The 19,432-nt window shown below is 49.9% G+C and overlaps 1 protein-coding gene across 6 annotated transcripts in view; it reads left to right on the top strand.

The window, feature by feature from the left end:
- Positions 1-19,432, top strand: part of SYT6 (synaptotagmin 6) — a 75,160-nt gene that overhangs the window by 51,227 nt on the left and 4,501 nt on the right. For 5 of the 6 annotated variants that reach the window (XR_003549553.1, XM_006149631.2, XM_006149632.2 and 2 more), the window contains 3 exons: positions 6,631-6,751; positions 11,846-12,017; positions 14,277-14,427. Coding sequence is in view for 4 of the 6 variants with exons in the window: in XM_006149631.2 (XP_006149693.1) it covers positions 6,631-6,751; positions 11,846-12,017; positions 14,277-14,427 (444 nt within the window). In the remaining 2 variants the exon portion in view is untranslated. Of the gene's footprint in view, positions 1-6,630; positions 6,752-11,845; positions 12,018-14,276; positions 14,428-18,980; positions 19,050-19,432 lie in introns of all 6 variants that reach the window. The other variant, XR_003549554.1, reaches the window with a different exon arrangement.

Here is a 19,432-nt window from a genome sequence, read left to right as displayed (position 1 = left end):
AAGATCTTGGAGAGTTTGGAGAAGAATCATGGAGAGACAGTTTGGGGTGGTGGGAGAAAGTGCAGACTCTCAAGCCTGGGTTCACATCCCAGCTCTGCCATCCAGTCACTGTGTGTCCTTGGGGCAGATGCATAACCTCTCTGTACTTCAGTAGAGATGGTAATAGTACCCCTCTCCTAAGGCTTTTGTCAACATTGCACGGCTGAGTACGCCAAAGTCCTGAGGGCAGGATGGTGCATCATTATTGCAGCTGGTGTGCAGGGCGCCTGGAGCAGAACGGTGAGTGGTGGGACTAGCAAGAAAGGCGAGGGCGATCAGGAAGACTCTTGAGCGCCACTTGGTCCTGTGCATAAGTGATGTCCAGGCTGACGACTACGGCTCCAAACAGGTGGCGTGAGGGGTGGAAGACAGGTACTCAGGTGCCCTGTTTCTGAGCCCCTCTTGGAGGATGGGTCAGAGGGGCTGAACAGAGGGGAGGTAGAAAGCTGCAGAGGTCCAGCAGGAGATGGTGCAGGTCAGAGCTAAGGTCATGCAGTGGAGAGGGGAGGAGAGCGCCTTGGAGTCCGGGGTCACTCGGAGGGAGAATCCATGCTCAGTAACCGACTAGATGTGGGCCGCAGGAGGGCACCCAAGGCCACTTGCACTTGAACTCTCCCCGTGCTAGTCATTCCTTACAAGCCTGCCGAGGGCTCCCAGCAGCATCATGTCCTCCAGCAGCTCTGCTTTTGCACCAGGAGTGAAATCTAAACACGTTTGAGGCCCCCTTGACTTCCCCCTTGGTCTCCCCTCACCATCCACTTCCTGCCAGGTGCCAGCCCATGGGCCTCCTTGCCAGTCCTCTGCTGGGTGCTCCCCTCCACTGCTGACCAGTTGTCTCTTCCCCATCTTTCAGGACCACTCTGTCTAAAGCAGTCCCTCAGCCCACTCATTGTCACTGGTCACTGGTTCCCTACCACCCTTGGGGACTTTCTTGCTTAGCTCATTTCTTCTCTCTCCCCTAGCATGCCAAGCTCCTGGAGGGCTGGGACCTGGTCTTTTGTATCGTTCCTGCCCCTCCAGATTTGCAGCCGTGTCGTATGTGTGTAATGAATGCCCGATGCGTGTGAAAATGGCCTCTGCTGTGGGTGTCTGGGAGGAAGGTCCCCTGCGGACTGAGTAGGAGATGGAGGGGGAGGAGCAGATGGAGAGACAGCCTCCCGCTGCCTGCAGGATCAAGGGAAACTCTTAAGCATGAGCCATAAGCAGGCAAAGCTGGGCCCTGCCTTTTTCCAGCCTCATCCAGGCTGCTCTCCACTCACACCTCTACCATGCCCTCCAGCCACAAGGAGCTGCTCCTGCCCCCGCCCCAGCACTTCACACCCCCTCTCCAACTTTCTGCATCCTATCCCTCTACCTGCAATGCCTTTGCTCTTTTTCCTCTGCTAGCAAACTCCTTTTACTCACCTTTCTAGATTCTATCAAATATCACCTCTCCCTCCCGCTCACCTGGGAAACCATGAAAGATTAAGCCACAGTACTCATCAGCCTCAAAGCTGGAACACTACCCCACACGGGCTGCCCGACCCCAAGTCTGTATTTTCAACCATTCTTCCTCCCTCAGTATTTACTGAGCACTTACTATACATCGGCACTGGGCTGGATGACACAGAGGATGATAATGAACGAAACCAGACCCCCATCCCTGCTCTCAGAGAGCCCACAGTCCAGTGAGGAACACAGGCGGCCATCATCCATGTCCAAGTCACGGCGTGGCACGTGCTGTGAAGAGGAGGCCCATGTTGCTGCAGGGACAGGTGCCAGGGCCTGGCTCCCAGCATCTGGCTTCCACACCTGCCTCACCTCTGTGTCCCCAATATTGAGTCCCAGGCCTGCACAGAGAGGGTGCTCACTCAGTTTCCTTTACCCATCGAAGCCAAATTGGCCTCCACCCCATCTCTCTTCAAGGCTCCCCTACCCCAGGGTAACTTAACAGCACTTCCTGCCCAGTGCTTCCAAGATCCTTATAGTCTCCTGTGGCTTTCCTGAAAGTGTAGCGGATGCTTCTCTGCTGACGAGGAGAGAGTCAGACAAGCCACTTAGTGATTAAGAGACTAGAAGTGTTCTGTGAGATGGGGTAGCATCGTTCTTGCGTTGCTCAGCCCTGATTCCCAAGGCAGACTCGCCGGCATTGACGCTACTCATTGCCTCTTTAGGAGGAAGCATGGCTAGCCCTGGAGTAGAGCAACACCTTCAGGGGGCAGTGGGGGCTGAAGGAATGCGAGCATTCGGATTTCAGGATGAAATGACTGGATTCCTGGAGGTGGGCAGTGGGTACAAGTGACACATCTTTGGGCCGTCTCAGTTGTGACGGGTGATGAGAGACGGCTCCTCCAGGTCCCGGGTCTCACAGCTTACTGGTAGCGGAGGGCCTAAAGCCTGTATGCCTGCCTTTCCCAGAGACTCAAAGATAGGATTTGTCCCTATGCTTGGGGCTATGCGAGTGCATCAGTGAAGGAGAAGGGGCTCTACATTTGTTGCAGATGGGGCTCCGGAAGGCCAATGAGAGCAATGCCATACAATGGCCGGGCCCGAAAAACCTCACTGCCCAGATGCCCTGGGCACTGCAGCCAAGGGCCGCGTTACTATGGTGAGTAGCAAAAACAGGAGGGCAGATGACTCAAGAACAGATTTCTCCAGGAGCCAACAGGGGAGGCTCCCCCTCCCCTGACATCAGGCTCACCCCCACCAAGCACGAGCCAAGACTTTTAGCTAGCTGCTCAGCTTGGCTCCACCCCGTCAGCCCCTAAGTTGGAGTTGAGAGGGCCAAGCTGGCTCCTACCGCTATCTGCAAGCAGTGACCTCTCCAGCACTGGAGAGCTCATTACCGGACAGCGGCCCTGAGGCGGCCTCTCCGACAGCAGGTGAAGATGAAAGCAATATTGTGCTGGCTGTTCTGCAGCCCGGTCACCTCTGATTTTATTAAAGTGCAAAGTCTCGAACATCCCTAATGAGGATAAAAGGCTGCTAAGGTGCGTGGGATCTGGGGCTGAAACCTCCTGAGGAAGGGCAGTGCAGAGAGGGGACCGGGCAAGGGCAGCCACCGGGCCGAGCCAGGGCCCAGCTTACAGAGAGGGAGGGTGGCTTCCAAGAGATGCTGACTGTTTCCTTGGCTCCCATCCCTCTATTGACTCAAAGCTAACCTGTTTATGCTCCTTTATCAAATAACCCAGTCCTCTGCTACCTGAGTGAGCAGGGGATCAATATCCACCTAGATCTTCTGAGCCAAGACTGACCAACTTGCCAGCAGGCCGATGAGGCTGATCATGCACGGCAGAAGCCCCAGGTGGAGCTCCACAGGCCCCAGCCCTGTTTCTGCTCTGTCTCCAAGTCCTAGCGGGATCTCCGCCTGTCTGGGTCTGTGGATGGAGGGCAGAGCTCACTGCTGGGTCTGGAGCCGGGGGCTGCACACTGCAAACTCAGCTCCTGCAGCCCACAGTGGCCATGGTCCTGTGAGAAAGGGGAGCCTACAGATAAGAGGGGCTCCTGCATGTTGTGCTCTCCCAGGAGGGAGGAGTCCTTGAGGAGTAGCTCCTAAAGCCCTGGGTGACTCCTTTTCCCTGGGGGAGCTGCACAGCCTAAAGGGCCAGTTCAGGAGAACCACCTCTAGGGTTACTTTGGGTAAAATGTAATCATCCCTTTCTGCAGGCATTGATGTCACCCTGGTGCACTGTTGGGTCCCTCTGAAGTGCAAGTAGATGTGATGCAAATGCCCCCCCCCCCAAAGGGTCTCTGATCTCTGCATGGTGGGGGCATGGCTGCAGGGCAGAGGGGAACTTGGTGACTCCTGGGAGTTGTTCAGAGGCAGAAAGTCCTGGGGGAGTGTGAGGGAGAGATGCTTACTGTGGAATGGACCCTGGGTGAGGGTTCTTTGGGGGACACGATCTTGGATCTTATAGCAAGTGTAGGACTGTCCAAGCAAAGAGTAAAAAAGGAGGCATTTTGACAAAGGAAAATAGCAAACTCCAAAGTCACAAACATCCCAAAAGTGAGGATGAAAGGTCAGTGAGAGGCACAGGATCCGGGGCTGACTCCAGCTCTGTGGAGCAGAGGGTTAGAGGAGTAGAGAGAATCGGGGGAAGAGGTAAGATAGAACCCAACCCTTCGAAGAGCCTTGGTTCCAGGGACTGAATAAGAGGAGCCACCGGTGGTGTTTGAGCAGCAGCCTTGACCTTGAAAATCTGGCCCGAACTGCACAGAATGTTCATTCTCTCCCTTGTGCATCGGGGATGATAAGAGTACCTGGCTTGCCGGGCTGTGGTAACACTCATCGAGACAGCCTAGCCCAGGACTTAGCGGGGCCAGGATGCAGCGTTAGCACCTTTCATGTGCTTACTGAGTCTCAAGGGTTTCCGGAAATTTGGGCAGGATCGAAACTTGGAAGTTTATGAAGGAAAACAGAGGGGTAGGGCTCCTCCTATCTTGGTGCCTCTGTAAGGGATACACCATTCGGCCAGATGTACCACTGATCCGACCCTGCCACGGAATGGGGACTCGTGCTCCCACTATGCCAGGACACACAACGGATTCTACTTTCCCTTCCATGACTAGGGCCTAGGGAGACAGATTCGGGCACCTTCTCTGAACTGGTTGTACCCCACTAGCCTACCTGAGTATACAGGGTGGAGACTCTATACCATCCACAAAGCATGGGGCCTCTGACGGAGCTCAGAGCATAGATGGACAAAGGAACCAATGATGGAATGTGGGCTAAGGTGTGGAGGAGCAGGGTCACCTTGAAATGGGGAGCATTCTCACAGGTGCAGTGCAAGGGGCATGCTCCCAAGTGCCAGGCACCTAGCTAGCTGGCCAAGGCTTTTATTTATCTTTTTAAATTTTAATTTACTTCATACATTAAAATCACTAGATCACTTAGCTTATAAATTGAATTTACCCAGCATGAATACACTTCACACCAGTCCAGTTGAGGTTACAAAACCTGTTATCATTAACAGATAATAATCCATTTCTGCATCCCAGAAATATCTGTGCAAGGCTTTTAAACCTCAGTCCCCAGTTCTTCGTCTGAGAAATGGAAAGAATATTGACAACAGTTGCTGGGAGCCTCCAAGGTAGAACGCTGTTCATGGAAGAGCCCCACAGAGGTTGGTCTGGGCTCTGGCTCTGCTGGGGCGGGGTGGAGTGGCCTGGCCAACTCTGGCCCCAGCCAGAACCCCTCCTAGGGAGCTGGGGCATTCACCTTCTGCTACTCCTGGGACTCTGAGTGGACACAAAGACAAATCTAGAGCCAAGAAAAGGGTGGGTGTCAGTGCCACCTAGAGGACAACACTGGGACTACATGCTCTGGAAGGGGTGGCGGAGGGGCAGTCCCGGGGCTGAGACTCCAGGAGCCTCCCATGAAGGCGGTTCCTTGTGAGGAGAACAGACAGAAACCTTGGCGTGGCCCTCCACTCCTCTCTTAGAAGTCACCCCCTCGAGGAGGCATCCCTGGTTAAAACTTGAACAACTATAGCCTTCCCATGGTCATTTTATACATTTTAGATGACCCTGCTCTGCCTTACCATTTTCTTCTTGATACTTTTGACTGTCTCACTTATTTATTTACCTTTTATTGTTGTCCTTTGTGCTCATAAGACATATGCTTTCTGAAGACAGGGGTGTTTTTCTACTTCGTTCTTTCCTGTATCCCTGGCACTCAGATCAACACCTAACACACAGCAAAGTGCCCAATAAATATTTGTTGACTGACTGAATGAAGGGACAAATGGATGACTCCATCTGAAATCAGAGCCCCAGCCCCCCCCACCCCACTCCAAAGCTTGAACTCCTCCTCCAGCCTGGCTCTGGGAACCCTCAGGGAGAAAACATCTCCATGTCTTGGAGCCCCAAGCCAGAAACCTGCAGGAGGAGGTTCCCCATGGCAGCACCCTCCTTCATCAAGAGGGGAGCAGGAAGAGGAAGGGATCTGGCAGGGTGCTACTGTGCACAGGAAGGCATTCTTACTGTCTTTGAAGCTCCCCTGTTCTCTCTGTGACTTCTGGGGATCCCTGGCCACGATGATTCTGGGAGACAGAGTACCTGCTCCTGTTGGGTTTGATTTTTAAGGATGACCACGTTTAAGGAAAAAGGACAAAGCAGACCCAAGGCCTGGCATCGAACATGGGGTGGCGAGTGTATGTCTGCTTGGTTAGTGGCATGTCCCGATCAGGCCGTCCATGCCTTGTGCTCCCATGCCGAGCCTGGAAGGCAGAGTGCTGGGTGTGTTCTGGGAGAGGCAAAGAAGTTGCCAAGGCAGAGGGACTGACCAAGAAGCACGGAGCTGTGGGGCAGAAGCAGAAAGGGGCTTACAATCAGAGGCTGAATCTAAGGGAGGTGTGTGGGGTGAGTCATGCCAAAGCAGAATGGCAAGGAACAGGACCAGAATCTGATCCAAACTGAGAGGCAATATCGAAGGCGGAAGATTCTACTGAGGAGCAGCATTGTCATCGTTACCTTTTATACCCAGGTACTTTCAGCACTGAGGCCAGTCCTAGTGCTCGAAGACCTGGCACTGTGCTTGGGAGCGGTCCTCCCCAGCGCCAGGGTGCCCTCGTGGCCTGGATGCCCCTCACCTGCCCTTTTGCTTCTTTGCAGGAGAGCGTGGACCTGGGAGAGATCATGTTCTCCCTGTGCTACCTGCCCACAGCGGGCAGGCTCACGCTCACGGTGATTAAATGTCGGAACCTCAAGGCCATGGACATCACAGGCTACTCAGGTACGTCTCTTACCCACTGGCCTGCCTCGTGGCCTCCCAGCAGGCCAGACATTAGGGTCTGGAAGATGTTTGGGAGCAGGGAAAAAATTGTCTTAGAACAGGAGCGCCAGCGCTGCAGGCAAACCGCCTAGATCCAAAATCTGCTTCTGCCATGTCCTTGCTATGCAAATACTGGTTTCCTAATCGGAGAACTGGAAATGGTAATACCTCGCACAGTTTGTGTCCTGGATTATTCTAGTCCATTTGTTGCTGTAACAGAAGCTATCTGAGTCTGAGTAATTTACAAAGTAGAGGTTAATCCAGCTCACCACGTGGAGGTCCAAGGTCCAGAGGCTGCATCTGCTGAGCATCTTCTGGCTGCACTGCAGCATGGTGGGGGCAGGAGTGCAGGTGTTGGTGGCCACATGTCCCTGTTCTGGTCTCATTCTCTCTCGTCATAAACCCCTCAGAAGCCAGTCATGGGGGTCCCACCCTAACAACCTTAATGCTAATCTCCCCATAAGGCCCCACATTTCAAAACTACAGTCAGATTAACCCTTCTTAATCCCATCACAACCACATCTTAACACGTGAGTTTTGGGGGAGCATTCAAACTATGGCAAGGATAAACGAGTACCTCCATGTAGAGTTTTGTCTGACACGTAGTAAGCACTTGGTAGATAATAGCTATTACTATCATTCTTTCTCTTAGAAGTGGTAAGAACAAGAAGGAAATATATAGGAGGGAAAATAAGCTAACAATAATCCTCCTAGTTTTCATGAGGCCCCAGGACTTGCAGTAGGGTTCTGCTGAGGCTGAGTATGTGAATGTTTGCAGATCCACACAGACCTATGACAGCCCCTCGTGCTGAGTCAAAGGAGCAAATTTGCTGAAAAACAAAGTGTATTTGTATTTGAGTTTTTGCTTCAGGGCTCCTGGCGTCAGCCTCAGCCACAGCACCAGGAGAACTGCTAGAAACAGCAAGAGAAGAGAAATACAGTCCTGCTCTAGCAACAGAGGAAATGCTTGTCTGGGGCAGCTGCAGAGACCTGCCAGCTGGACATGGTGTCAGAAGTTTGATCCCTCCCTCATGGTTCTGCAAGTCATTGTAGGAGAAGGTATTTGAGTTTGGAAATAACCAGGGAGTAGCTTGAGTCCTGGGAGCTTCCTTCCTCTGCCAGCTCAGTCTGCTCTGAAGAGTGAAATGGGGTGAAGTCTCCCAAACAACAGGCCCATAGGACAGTCTGGGCTGCCCTTAGAATAGCAAAGGTAGGAAAACGTGCGGTGTGTTTCCCTAGACCCCCACTCAAGAGGCGCTGTTGATGGTTCGGGTTAACAATGTAAAACCACTCAGATGATGCCTCTGAGTTTGGCTGGGAATACAGTGAAGCTTTTCCCCGTATTTCCTTCATATATATTAATTATTCATTTCTTGGAAAACTGCTTAGTATAATCACAGTTGCGGTAAAGAGGTGATGGTCTGGCTGAAAACATCTGGGCAGGGACAAACCAATGCAGTTGGAAGAAGACTGAGGATTCAGGGAAAGTGGTCAAGAAATCCTGAAGTAACATGTTTTTACTGTAGCTTTGAATCCCTCAGAGCCCCTGCTCCAACCCCCACCCTCTCTCTGAAGTGCTCCTGCCCGCCAGACCCCAGTGCCCCCAGATAGGACTCACTGCCATGCTTCTCCCTCCACTGAAGCTACCAAAACACATCGGAACATTGCGAACAGCTTAACAAACCTCTTCTGTCATGAGAAACTCTTAGGCAGGAGCAAGTTGGCTTCTCCCAAGATACAGCCAATGTAGATTTCATTTTAATACCAAAATAAGTGCGTACCAGGGATGGAAATTCGCTGAGGACTCTTGAGGCTGCTGAGGGAAATAGGATTCTGCTGCCCAAGCCCCCACACTGTCTTCTCTAGTGTAATTAAATTGATGTGCTAGCGAGAGCTTATGGTAAAGCCACTGAGGGCATTGCAAAGGCTGTTCCAAATCAGAGGGTTTGGGGTAGAAGATTTTTTTCATGCTGAGTTTTAACCTCCTTCTCAAAATTGCCCTTCTTCTCTACCTGTTTTTAGAACCTGGTATTAAATCTCAGCTTAATTTTGAAAATGCAGGGACCCTCCTTGGGTTAGAGATGTCTGTCTATTTTGTTCACTGACGTAAGCAAGTGTCTCAGACAGTATATGGAACACTATAGGCGTTCCGTAAATACGCCTCAAATGAATGAACGAATTGATAGCATGAGGAACCTGGCCTGAGGGTGAGGCAGTGGGGAGGTACATGCCAGGGCCTCTTAAACTAGATCTGTCTTTGGAGATGAGTTTGTGGTTGTCTGCAGCTCCGAATGGCTTGATGCTGGACTAAACTAGGAAATGCGTGGTGTTTATTAATTGCCTGTTCTTGATTTATATGGTACTGACCTCTAAATCCTACTCCTCTTCTCCTTGATCTAAGGATCAGTTCTCTAGCCCTCTCTGCTAGAATCATGACAACAAAAAATAGTCTAAAATAAGAACAGGATCAGTGTGCATCAAAGAGGGGGTAACAATAAACCCACCTATCTCTGCCACGTCTGGTCTGTACTGCTTTGAGTCTAGTGTTTAAAAATGTAAGCTTCAGAGTCAGATCTAGGACCAAATCTTAGACAAGTTTCTGAATCTAAGTTCCTATTTTCCTATCTAGAAAGATGGGGATAATGATAAATATTTTATAAGGTTGAGGTGAACTTTAAATGACATGGTGGGCTAGCCCTGTAGTGGAGTGGTAAGTACTGTGCATTGGGACCCAGATCCACATGCCCATCTGCAGTTTAAATCCCAGCCATGGTGACTTGAAAAATGCCAGGTGCATGTGCATGCATGCCCATGATTCTGATAGGAAGGAGAAATGGCAGGGAAAGGATGGTGGCGTGCCCATGCCCTGTTGGAAGTGCTTCTTCTCTCTCTCTGGCAAGTGCAAGCACTTTCTGACAATAATTTTAAAATAAATAAATAAATAAATAAAGGCTTTTTTTAATGACATACTTTATGTGCATTTCTTGCACAATGCCTGGCACGTACCACATGCTGAGTTGTGTGGGTCTCATGAAAAGAGGCTGAAACACATGGCCAGTCTTCATGCCCTTCCCTCGGTTGTAGGGAGCACTACAGGCTGATGGAGAGAGAAGGACCTTCAAGGTCACCCAGGACCAGGATTCTGTTGGATGCCACAAGTGTGTGCCCCAGGGAACCCTAGAGAACAGTCATCCCTCTGCTTGTCCCTTGAATGCTGGTGAGATCACTAGTTTCTGCAAGGGAAATATGCCTACTGGATTTTATAAATTGGATGTCCCTTGTCAGGGTGAACAGAGTTGGGAAAGTACGCCAAAAATCACCAGTCACTAATAAGGCATTTGCCCATGGGACAAGTGCCTCTCTGCCTATACTTTTCCAAGCCTCCTGATATGCAAATCTGCTCTGACGTGAGGGTGTGTAGAGATAGACATGGCAGCCCAATAAGGCAGCACTGAGTGACCTCAAGCCTGAAGACACTTTCCAAGGCAATGTACATCCTCCAGGGGGTCTAAAAGCTGCCCTGTTAAAGACAGGTCTTGGTGCTGGCTCTTCCTACCTCTCTGCATGACCTGAACAATATTCCGTGACACCTCCGTAGAGAACGCTGTGGAGACCAGAAAGCTATCTCATATCAGTGCTTAAAATTCCTCCTGCAGTTTTTACTGAAGATCCCCCTGAGACAGAGCCCTTTCAAATGGGTAGTCAGACAGCAGGTTGATTAAACACCTCATGGTCTCCCCAGTTCCCCATACACCCAAGTGTCCCCGTGATTAAGGCGCAGCTGCTGCCGTCACATTGGTTAGCCAAGGACTCATTTAGATGTCTATAGAAATGCCTTTAAGGCTGGGAGTTTCTGTTCAGATGTCACAGCCTCACTAGCTCCCACCCAGGTAGGCCTCATCTGCCCCCTGAATGATGCCAGGGAGCATGAGGGCCTAGTGGGTGCTCAGACGCCCGGGGGTGGAACCATACGCCCACGAATCGCAGAGCTGGAGGAATGGCTGCGTTGGCCCACACCTCCTGACAGATTTCGCATGAGCCCTGGCTTCTGGGCAAGAAGGTGTCTCAGTGCATCAGTGTCTCGGAGCTATTATTACCTGTGAGCTGCCCTCTCATTTCTTGAGCTGAGCAGCATAAATAACAATTATGATGGTGACTGAGACACCTGTGCTATGAGATACAATAGGTGTCACTTCACCTGGATGAGTAGAAAATTTCAGGGTAGAAACATGACCATTAAAGTACCCATTCAGAAAACGAAAGATGAGACCAGGATGGGCGGCACATGGAAATTCAGTAAAAAGACATCTCTTGGCGGATGGAGGGAATCCAAGATCCCACTGCGAAATGAAATGCCAACCAGCTGCCCTGAATCTCAGAGGACCTACCCTTATTCCCCAGGACATGACTCCCTCCCCCTCCTCCTCCTCCTCTGCTCAGAAGTGGGCAGGAAATGGCTGCAAGGGACGCAGAGAGCAGGGCCACTTCCCCCTTTCCTGATGCCAACTGAGATTATTGGGACAATGGGACCCAGAATCGTGTCAGATGGGGAGGACATGAACAGCATCGAGACTGCTGCTGTTCATTTCACACATTGCTGCTCCTGGGGCATCACTGGGTTCTATTTTTACTCCCTTATCCTTTGGTTAAAACCCCCAGGGAAAAGGACTCCATATAGGTAAAAAAGAAATAGTGCCATTGTTCAGCTTCACCACGCGTTTGCGCCGGTCTTCCCTGTGGAGCTGAGAGTTAGGGCTGCGAACTGCATCCCCACGGGCAGGTGTCCTGTCTGATTTGGGGCCAACTCCCCCTTGGTAAAAGTCCATTACACGCTCTCTCAGGAATACCGAGGTAGCTAAAGACACTGTGTTTATTAAGCACAGAGTGTCCTCAGAGACAGGTGTGCTACATAAATACAAGGTGGTTTAATTATTTTAACAACCTACTGATACCATCTGATGAGCAGCAGTAGGCCCAGTCCCTCTGCTGCAAATGATGTTCCAGGACATCTGTTTGACATGCTCCCTTCCCTTTCCACCGCCCGCGCTGGCACAGATCCCTACGTCAAAGTGTCCCTGCTTTGTGACGGGCGGAGGCTGAAGAAGAAGAAAACAACCATAAAGAAGAACACCCTCAATCCTGTCTACAATGAGGCCATCATCTTTGACATTCCTCCAGAAAACATGGATCAAGTCAGCTTGCTCATCTCGGTTATGGATTATGACCGGTAAGAACGGGTCTCAGAGAGCTCAACTCCCTGCCCCTCGTTCACATTCCAGGGCAAGGCAGGACTCCTTGGCCTTAGACCTGCGCCCATTGACTTCAAATCTGGCTCCAGCCAAGGCAGATACAGGAGTTTGAGAAAGAGCATGGATCCCCTTTAGCAAAGGGCTGGAGCTTCCCTTCCCAGCTGGCCTATTTCCCTAGGGGCAGCCCCACCCACCAGTTTTCCTAAATTCACCCTGACTGTTCCCATTCATCCATCTGGCACTAAGTCCTTTGGTGTGTCCTTTAAAATGTCTCTTCGCCTTCTCCATCTCTACTGCTGCTACTTCTCTCACTCTGGGACAGCTGGCAGCCTCCATCACTCCCTGCCCCAATCCAGCCAACATCCTAATTAATGCTACACCTTCCTAAAGGACCATTTTATTCCTGGACCTCCCCTTCTCAAGAACCACCAATGGGGACCAGCAGGTGGCTTGGTGGTTAAGGTGCTAAACTCCCACATGGCTGACTGGTTTGAGTCCCAGACCTGGTGGCTTGAAAATCATGCCGGGTATGTGTGTGTACATGCCCAAAGTCCCAGCAGAAGAGATTGCAGAGTGGCCATCCCTGTTGACGGGTGATTTCTCACTTTCTCTCTCACTGTCTCTCTCTGTCTCTGGTGAACACACATGCCCTACAGTAAAAACCTAAAAAAGAAAGAAAGAAAGAAAGAAAGAAAGAAAGAAAGAAAGAAAGAAAGAAAGAAAGAAAGAAGAATCATCAATGGCTCCTATTTTTTTCCTTTAAATTTATTTTTTTTACATTAATTCACTATACATCAATGGCTCCTATTGTCCAGGCTTTTCCCCTGGACTCTTAAAGCCTTCCATAATCTGGACCCAGTATGACCTGATATATAACATTCTTTCTCAGGTAAACAATTTTTCTTCTTTTCTTCCACTTTGCTCTTTCATCAAGCCTAATTCAAAAGCAATTTCCAGGCCTAGACACGATGATGCAAGTGGGAGGGCAGCATTGCACGGTAACGGGGGCCACCTGGGAGGCCAGGGTTCCGATGTTGGTCCAGCCTCAACACACATGCCTGTAATCCTAGCCAACTGGGAGGCTGGGGCAGGAGGATCACAACACATTGTTAAAAATATCTCTCTCGGGGACTAACAGATGGTGTAATGGTTATGTTGCTGGACTCTCACATAGCTGACTATGGTTCAAGTCCCAGACCCGGCGGTTTAAAACACACCAGGTGCATGCGTGTGTGTGCCCAAAATCCCAACAGGAGAATGGAAGAAAAGGGACTGTAGCATGGCCATCCCACTGGGGGGCAAGTTCCTGCTTTCTGTCTCTGTCTCTTTGAGAGTGCACATACCCTCTAGCAAAAAATCTCTCTACAAAAAAAAAAAAGAAAAACCTCTCTCTTTCCTTCCTCTTTTTCTCTCCTTCCTGCATGAGCTCATGTGTTCTTTCTCTCTCGTTAAAAATAAATAAATAAATAAATCCAACTGGCCTAGCCACAGTAACACACACTGGTTGATATTGCTGATCTATAGGCTAAGGCTACATGGCAACCTGGGTTTGATTCCAGACCCATCCTAAAAGCCTGGCACAAGAGGGCATGCCTGTAGACCCAGCTACTAGGGAGGCTGAGGAAGGGGGATTGAGACATAGTGAGACCCTACCTAAAAATTAAAATAAAAAAAAATTTAAAAAAGAATCCAACTACTAGAGTCCTGTGAATCTTCTTCACTTTAGGCGAAGGAGAAAAAAACACATGATAAAGCCGCAATTCAGGATTTTGAGCACCAGCTCTCAGGCATAGGAGGCGCTTGAAGAACATACTTGAGTGATAATTGATGTTCTTGCAGAGTGAATAAATCACAGCCCCGTCGCTGAGGGTATGGTGCTCAGAGTGGGTCCATTCATTTCCAAATGCCAGTGTCTCCAGTAGGGTTGTGATGTGCTGGCCAAGTCACGTAAGTGGAGAGACTTAAACTCTCCCACCCCCCAAAGTCAGGCCATCTGCCCACCATTTCCCAAGATTCCAAACAAGTTTATAACCTTTCACTCGTCTGTCTCTGTCCAACATCCACCCAAGGATTCTGAGCAAAGCTTCACAGCCACTGACACCCTGGACCCCTGTTGAGCCTCTGTTTTCAGAACTGAGTCCTGAGTTACACGGGCTGAACAGAATCCCACTCCGGGGATCTCTCCTTCTGAGAACATGACTGGTAGCCATTGCTGGGGACCTCTGTTTCTCCCTCAGAGTGGGCCACAATGAAATCATAGGAGTCTGTCGTGTGGGGATCAATGCTGAAGGCCTGGGCAGAGACCACTGGAATGAGATGCTGGCCTACCCACGGAAGCCCATCGCACACTGGCACTCCTTAGTGGAGGTAAAGAAGTCCTTCAAAGAGGTGGGTGAGGTCGCCTGGCCCCTGGCATGTTTGCTGCATGGCAGAGTGGGCTGCTGCAAGACCCTCAGCCTTTGTGGAAATGGCAGTCAGCTTCTGCAAGACCCTCAGCCTTTGTGGGAAGGGGCACGGGGACACCTGCTTCTCACGCAGTGTGGAACAGGCAGAGAGGCAATGGGGGAAGAAGGTGGAGGCTGCCTGACCCAACTTGAGGTTGGGCTTTGACAGCAACACTAAATTCTTTAAATTCTTTACAGAAAATAAGAAGTTAGAAGGTAGAAGAAGCCTTCTCAGCAGGCCACTGTGCTAGCCCCAGAATGCTTTCTCAAAGCCCCAGAGCCACCTCAGTCCTTTAGGAGAAAGCCCCAAGGGGATGAGATCAGAACTTGGCAAGAAATTTTACCTTTGTCAGAACAGTAAGTGCCCTGAGGCTCAAGCCAGCCGCTGCTTTTTACAGAAAATAAGAAGTTAGAAGGTAGAAGAAGCCTTCTCAGCAGGCCACTGTGCTAGCCCCAGAATGCTTTCTCAAAGCCCCAGAGCCACCTCAGTCCTTTAGGAGAAAGCCCCAAGGGGATGAGATCAGAACTTGGCAAGAAATTTTACCTTTGTCAGAACAGTAAGTGCCCTGAGGCTCAAGCCAGCCGCTGCTTGCTGCTTGGCAGAACAGTAAGTGCCCTGAGGCTCAAGCCAGGCAGTCACTTCGCAGTAGCCGCTGCTTGGCTGGAGATCACCACAGAGCAGATTCCTCCTGTGAATGAAGTGCTCGCCATTGCTGGGGCAGGGAGCCTGGCCTCAAGGTGCTCCTCTTCCTGGCTGAAGCTACGGGGCTGGCTTCTAACAGAGACGGGGCTGAGAGTCTCGGGACTAGGGCTCCAGCCTTGGCCCTTCCTGACTTGCTGTACAATCTTGAGCTTGTCACTTCTTTCTCAATTGCAAAGAAAGTCCCTTTGTGAGATATTTATACTCCACTGAACCCCATCAAGTTAGGATCTTGTGATCGATCACCTTGGTGATCCCTAGGCTAGCTTTTTCTCAAATAGGTCTGGATATGGAGGGGGGGTTGGGGGGGCAGGAAAGATGCTAAGCTCATTTTCAGTACCTCAGATCCAGTCCATATCCTAGAAAGCTGGGTGTCATTCCTTCATCTTAATAGGCCTCAAATGTAGTAAGTTCAGAGAGCTGTGTAAACTTGGGGATCTCATACAAAATGAAGCTTTATCCCTTCCACTCCAGGCCCCTTGGCTTTAAAGCATGGTATTCTCCTCCTCACACTCTGTGAGGCAGAAAAGGCATGGGTGGCAAACTGAAGGACTTCAGGGTCCCTTTTCTTCTAAGACTGGATGAACCCATCTCCACTGGTTTCCAGCAATGCGAAGTGTCTCAAGAAAGACTGAGTGCAGGGCCAGCCCACAGCATAGTGATTAAGCACTGTGTAGAAGAAGTGGGGTCCCACATGACCCACTGGGGTTAGAATCCTGGACCTGGTGGTCCATGTTGCCATGCTGGGAGTGCATGCATGTGTCCAGGATCCTGACTGAATAGAGAACTGGAAGAAAAGGGATTGCAGCTTGCCCAGGCCCCATTTGGTGGAGGGTATATATTCTCTCTCTCTCTCTCTCATACTCTTTATGCATAAAAGAGAGAGAGAAAGATTGACAGCTGAGGATTGGACACATGGAAACCCATGGGAGACAGTGGCTCCCAGGGAACCAGGCGAATGGACTTTCCTCCCCAGGCAGGTGTGCTTGTGAGGCTCTGCCCTGTGCTCTTTGAGGCAGCATCGAGTCAGTCATAGATGCAGTCGAGGCCGCACACTTCTGCCTTGTAGTTACCTTGATGTTGCCACCATTGTTGGGCACTTCACTGAGGGAGGCCAGTCCCTCAGCTCTGTCTCCCCCAGAGGAGCCCCTGCTCCCTCTTTTCCAGAGACTCTTTTTCCATGTTGTGGGTGGAGAACTATGACCAGCCTCTATGTATCTGGGCAGAACTCCAGCCAACCTGGAGACAACTGGACACCTCATTGATTGCAGCATTGATGCATCCATGACAGCCACACTCTTCTCTTGTTTTAATCCTTTGGAGTTACCTGAGGATAGAATAAGTGGCCAGCCACAGTGGCGCAGTGGCAGTGTGCTGCCCTGTGATGCTGGATCCTTAGAGAAGATAGGGATTGGTTCCTGGGTCAACTTGTACATGCTAGGCACACGTATGTCCAAGTTCCTGACTGACTGGAAAGGCTGGGGGAAGATCATGGCATGAGATCCTGTGAGGGAGCCTTTGTCTCTGTCTCTTACTCTTGAGAGCAAAAGAAAAAGAGAGAGAAAGAAAGAGTTGGGAAAGGGAAGGGAAGGATGACGAAGCTTTAAAAAAATAGAAGTGCACTAAACTGTTGGCAATGGTTTAGAGCCAGGAGCATGAGATGAGATAAGAGGTTCCAGGAGGTGGGGTCTCCTGGTTGGTAGCATGGGGGATAGGCCTCTCCCTTATCCGCTCTTCTAGAAACTCTGACCCCAAGTGAAGACTAGGCTCATGAACTCACAACTTGCATTGCAACTGTCTTTCTAATCACGGGTCTGCAATAGCCCTTCACTGCTACCAGGCTGGCTCTGCCCGGAGAGACCTGGAAGTAACTCGCAGGGAAGTGGCTGGAGTGGGGGTGCAGGGTACCAGGAGGTGCCAAGGCTTGGCCCCAGAATCACTCTCCTTCATGATGAATGCAACCCAATTAAGCCAAATAATTGATTCCAACCCTGGTTTCTTTGAGAACTCCGACTCACTAGTACAGACTACAAAAGAAAGATAAAAAGTAGAATCAAGCCCTTGAAAATGAATATTTGATGAGGCAGTAAAGGAAACGTAACAGTATATGGAAAACGAAAAGAGAATAAATTGAATCATATCCTTTGGATTTACTTTTTTCTTGACCTCGCACACCGAGCTCCCGAGACAGTCCTGCCTCCCTCACTCTCCTACCATTTTCTGCTCAGCTGATCATTTCTCTGTATGAAGAAGCTGAAAATGGTATTTATCTTAAAAATGTAGGATGTCAACAGGGCATATTTGTATAAAATTTTTACTGACACTTTCATCACCTGCCATTTAAATGTCTTTACAAAAAGGTGGCATAATGGCTATGTCGCTGGATGCTCATGTAGTCAACTGCTGTTCGAGTCCCAGACTCGGTGGCTTAAACTCACAACAGGCACGTGTGCGTGTGTGTGTGCCGTGCCCAAGATCCTGAGAGGAGAATGGAGGAGAAGGGATTGTGGCATGGCCATCCCACCTGGGGAGTGATTTCTCACTTTCTGTATCTCTGTCTCCCTCTGTCTTTCTGGCGAGCGCATGCACCCTATAGCAAAAGCCTCTCAAAAAAAAAAAATAATAATAATAATAAAAGGCATCTAAAAACCTACCAGGCTGATGATAAGTAAACACTCTGTTCATAGGATACATTACATTTGAATGTATGTTCCCCCCAGACATCCTTAGCACTCCTGTTCTGGACACCGATGAAGAGCTTGCTCCTGAAACTCCTGTCTCCCGTTTGTGTGTTACATAAAGAAATCTTCCTCTCCAGCTCCCAGGAAGATAAATGGCATCCAATCTGTAAAGCACTCTGCATTTATCTTGCACCTTTCTTAAAGGAGTTTCAACTGCTGTGATCATTTCTTTTTTATTAATGAGAACAGAGGACACCATACTTGCTCGCTTGTTTGCAGCTTGAAATAAAGTTGAGCGGAACAAATTAACTGAAAAGTCATTTCTCCCTGCTGGGATTTTTTTTCATGAATAAAAATTCATTAAGCCATAGAGAACACCTTTCCCCTGCTGTGGCGCCAGCTTCCTCACCTCTCAGCACTGCTGTCCAGTGCTGCGTGTCATCATTGTCACCACACACAGAGGCCAGGTTGACCAGCAGCCTGCTCCAAGGCGTTTTATTACATACAGCCACGTTCAGAGCATCTGCCAGAGAGCTAAGATCTCTGGTGGAACGTGACCAGTTTCCAAATGACAAAAGACCTCATTGACACAACCACCCTGGGACAATCATCTTCCTGAGTGCCAGGGACAGGTTCTCTGCTACTTCTGAGCCACCATGATAAGCTTCCTGGAATCAGCCCCCTCCCCATTGTCCATGAACCCCATCTCCTCCCTTTGTCTATCTTCACAGCCAAAAGCAGGGACCAGCAGGGGAGCCAGTACTCCTTCTTCATTTGTTCTGGATGAGTAATTACGCTGTGTGTGACCACTCTTTGGGCTGTTGTATAAAGGACAAAAGGTACCCTGTGTAGCCATTCCATGTTTTCTCCTCTGACCTGGTCTATCAATCAGGTTGTTTAAGTGGCGAGCTTACCCAGGGGAGAAGTCAGTAATTACAATGTACCTTTCACCATGGCTAAAGATTGCAACGGAAAAAGTAGACTTCCTAAATGATTGTCTGTTAAACGCAAGTGTTAGTAATCATCTTATGGCACCTTCTGGTTAAGAAACACTTGAGTCAGAAGTCACAACGGGCTCGACAACCAGGCATTTATTTATCTAAAATATTTCACCAGGGAAACCCTCGGTTGTGATTTCATTCACGTGGATGCTGCAAGCAGAGAGACTGCCACCTGGAGTTAGGAGTAAGTATGAGCTGGTGTGCACCCAAAGAGGTTAGGTTTCTTACTGTCTTTTGTGTCTTCTTCTTCCCGTAGTGTGGAAAGGACAAGGAGTTGGGAGTTAGGAGACCTGGTTTGGGATCCTGGCTTCTCTGTGTCCTTTCTTATTTGCAAGAGCAAGAATGTTAAATAGATGCTCTCCCAAACCTATCTCCAGTGCTGACATGCTAAGATTGCTAGATCTAGGTCATGGTGATCTTCGATACCTGATCGCCCAGCCCTTGGTTAGTTGTAAAGATCTTCAGGATGACCTGCACAAGGACCAGTAAGGAGCCCCTGAATTACTGAGCTCGGAGAAGAACAACAGAAGCATTCCTTAGGACTGGGAGCTTTATGGTAGTTCAGCA

Source organism: Tupaia chinensis, unplaced genomic scaffold (assembly GCF_000334495.1).
Source record: "Tupaia chinensis unplaced genomic scaffold, TupChi_1.0 Scaffold000270_2, whole genome shotgun sequence".
Classification (NCBI taxonomy): domain Eukaryota; kingdom Metazoa; phylum Chordata; class Mammalia; order Scandentia; family Tupaiidae; genus Tupaia; species Tupaia belangeri.
This window is presented reverse-complemented; position numbering and strand designations above follow the sequence as displayed.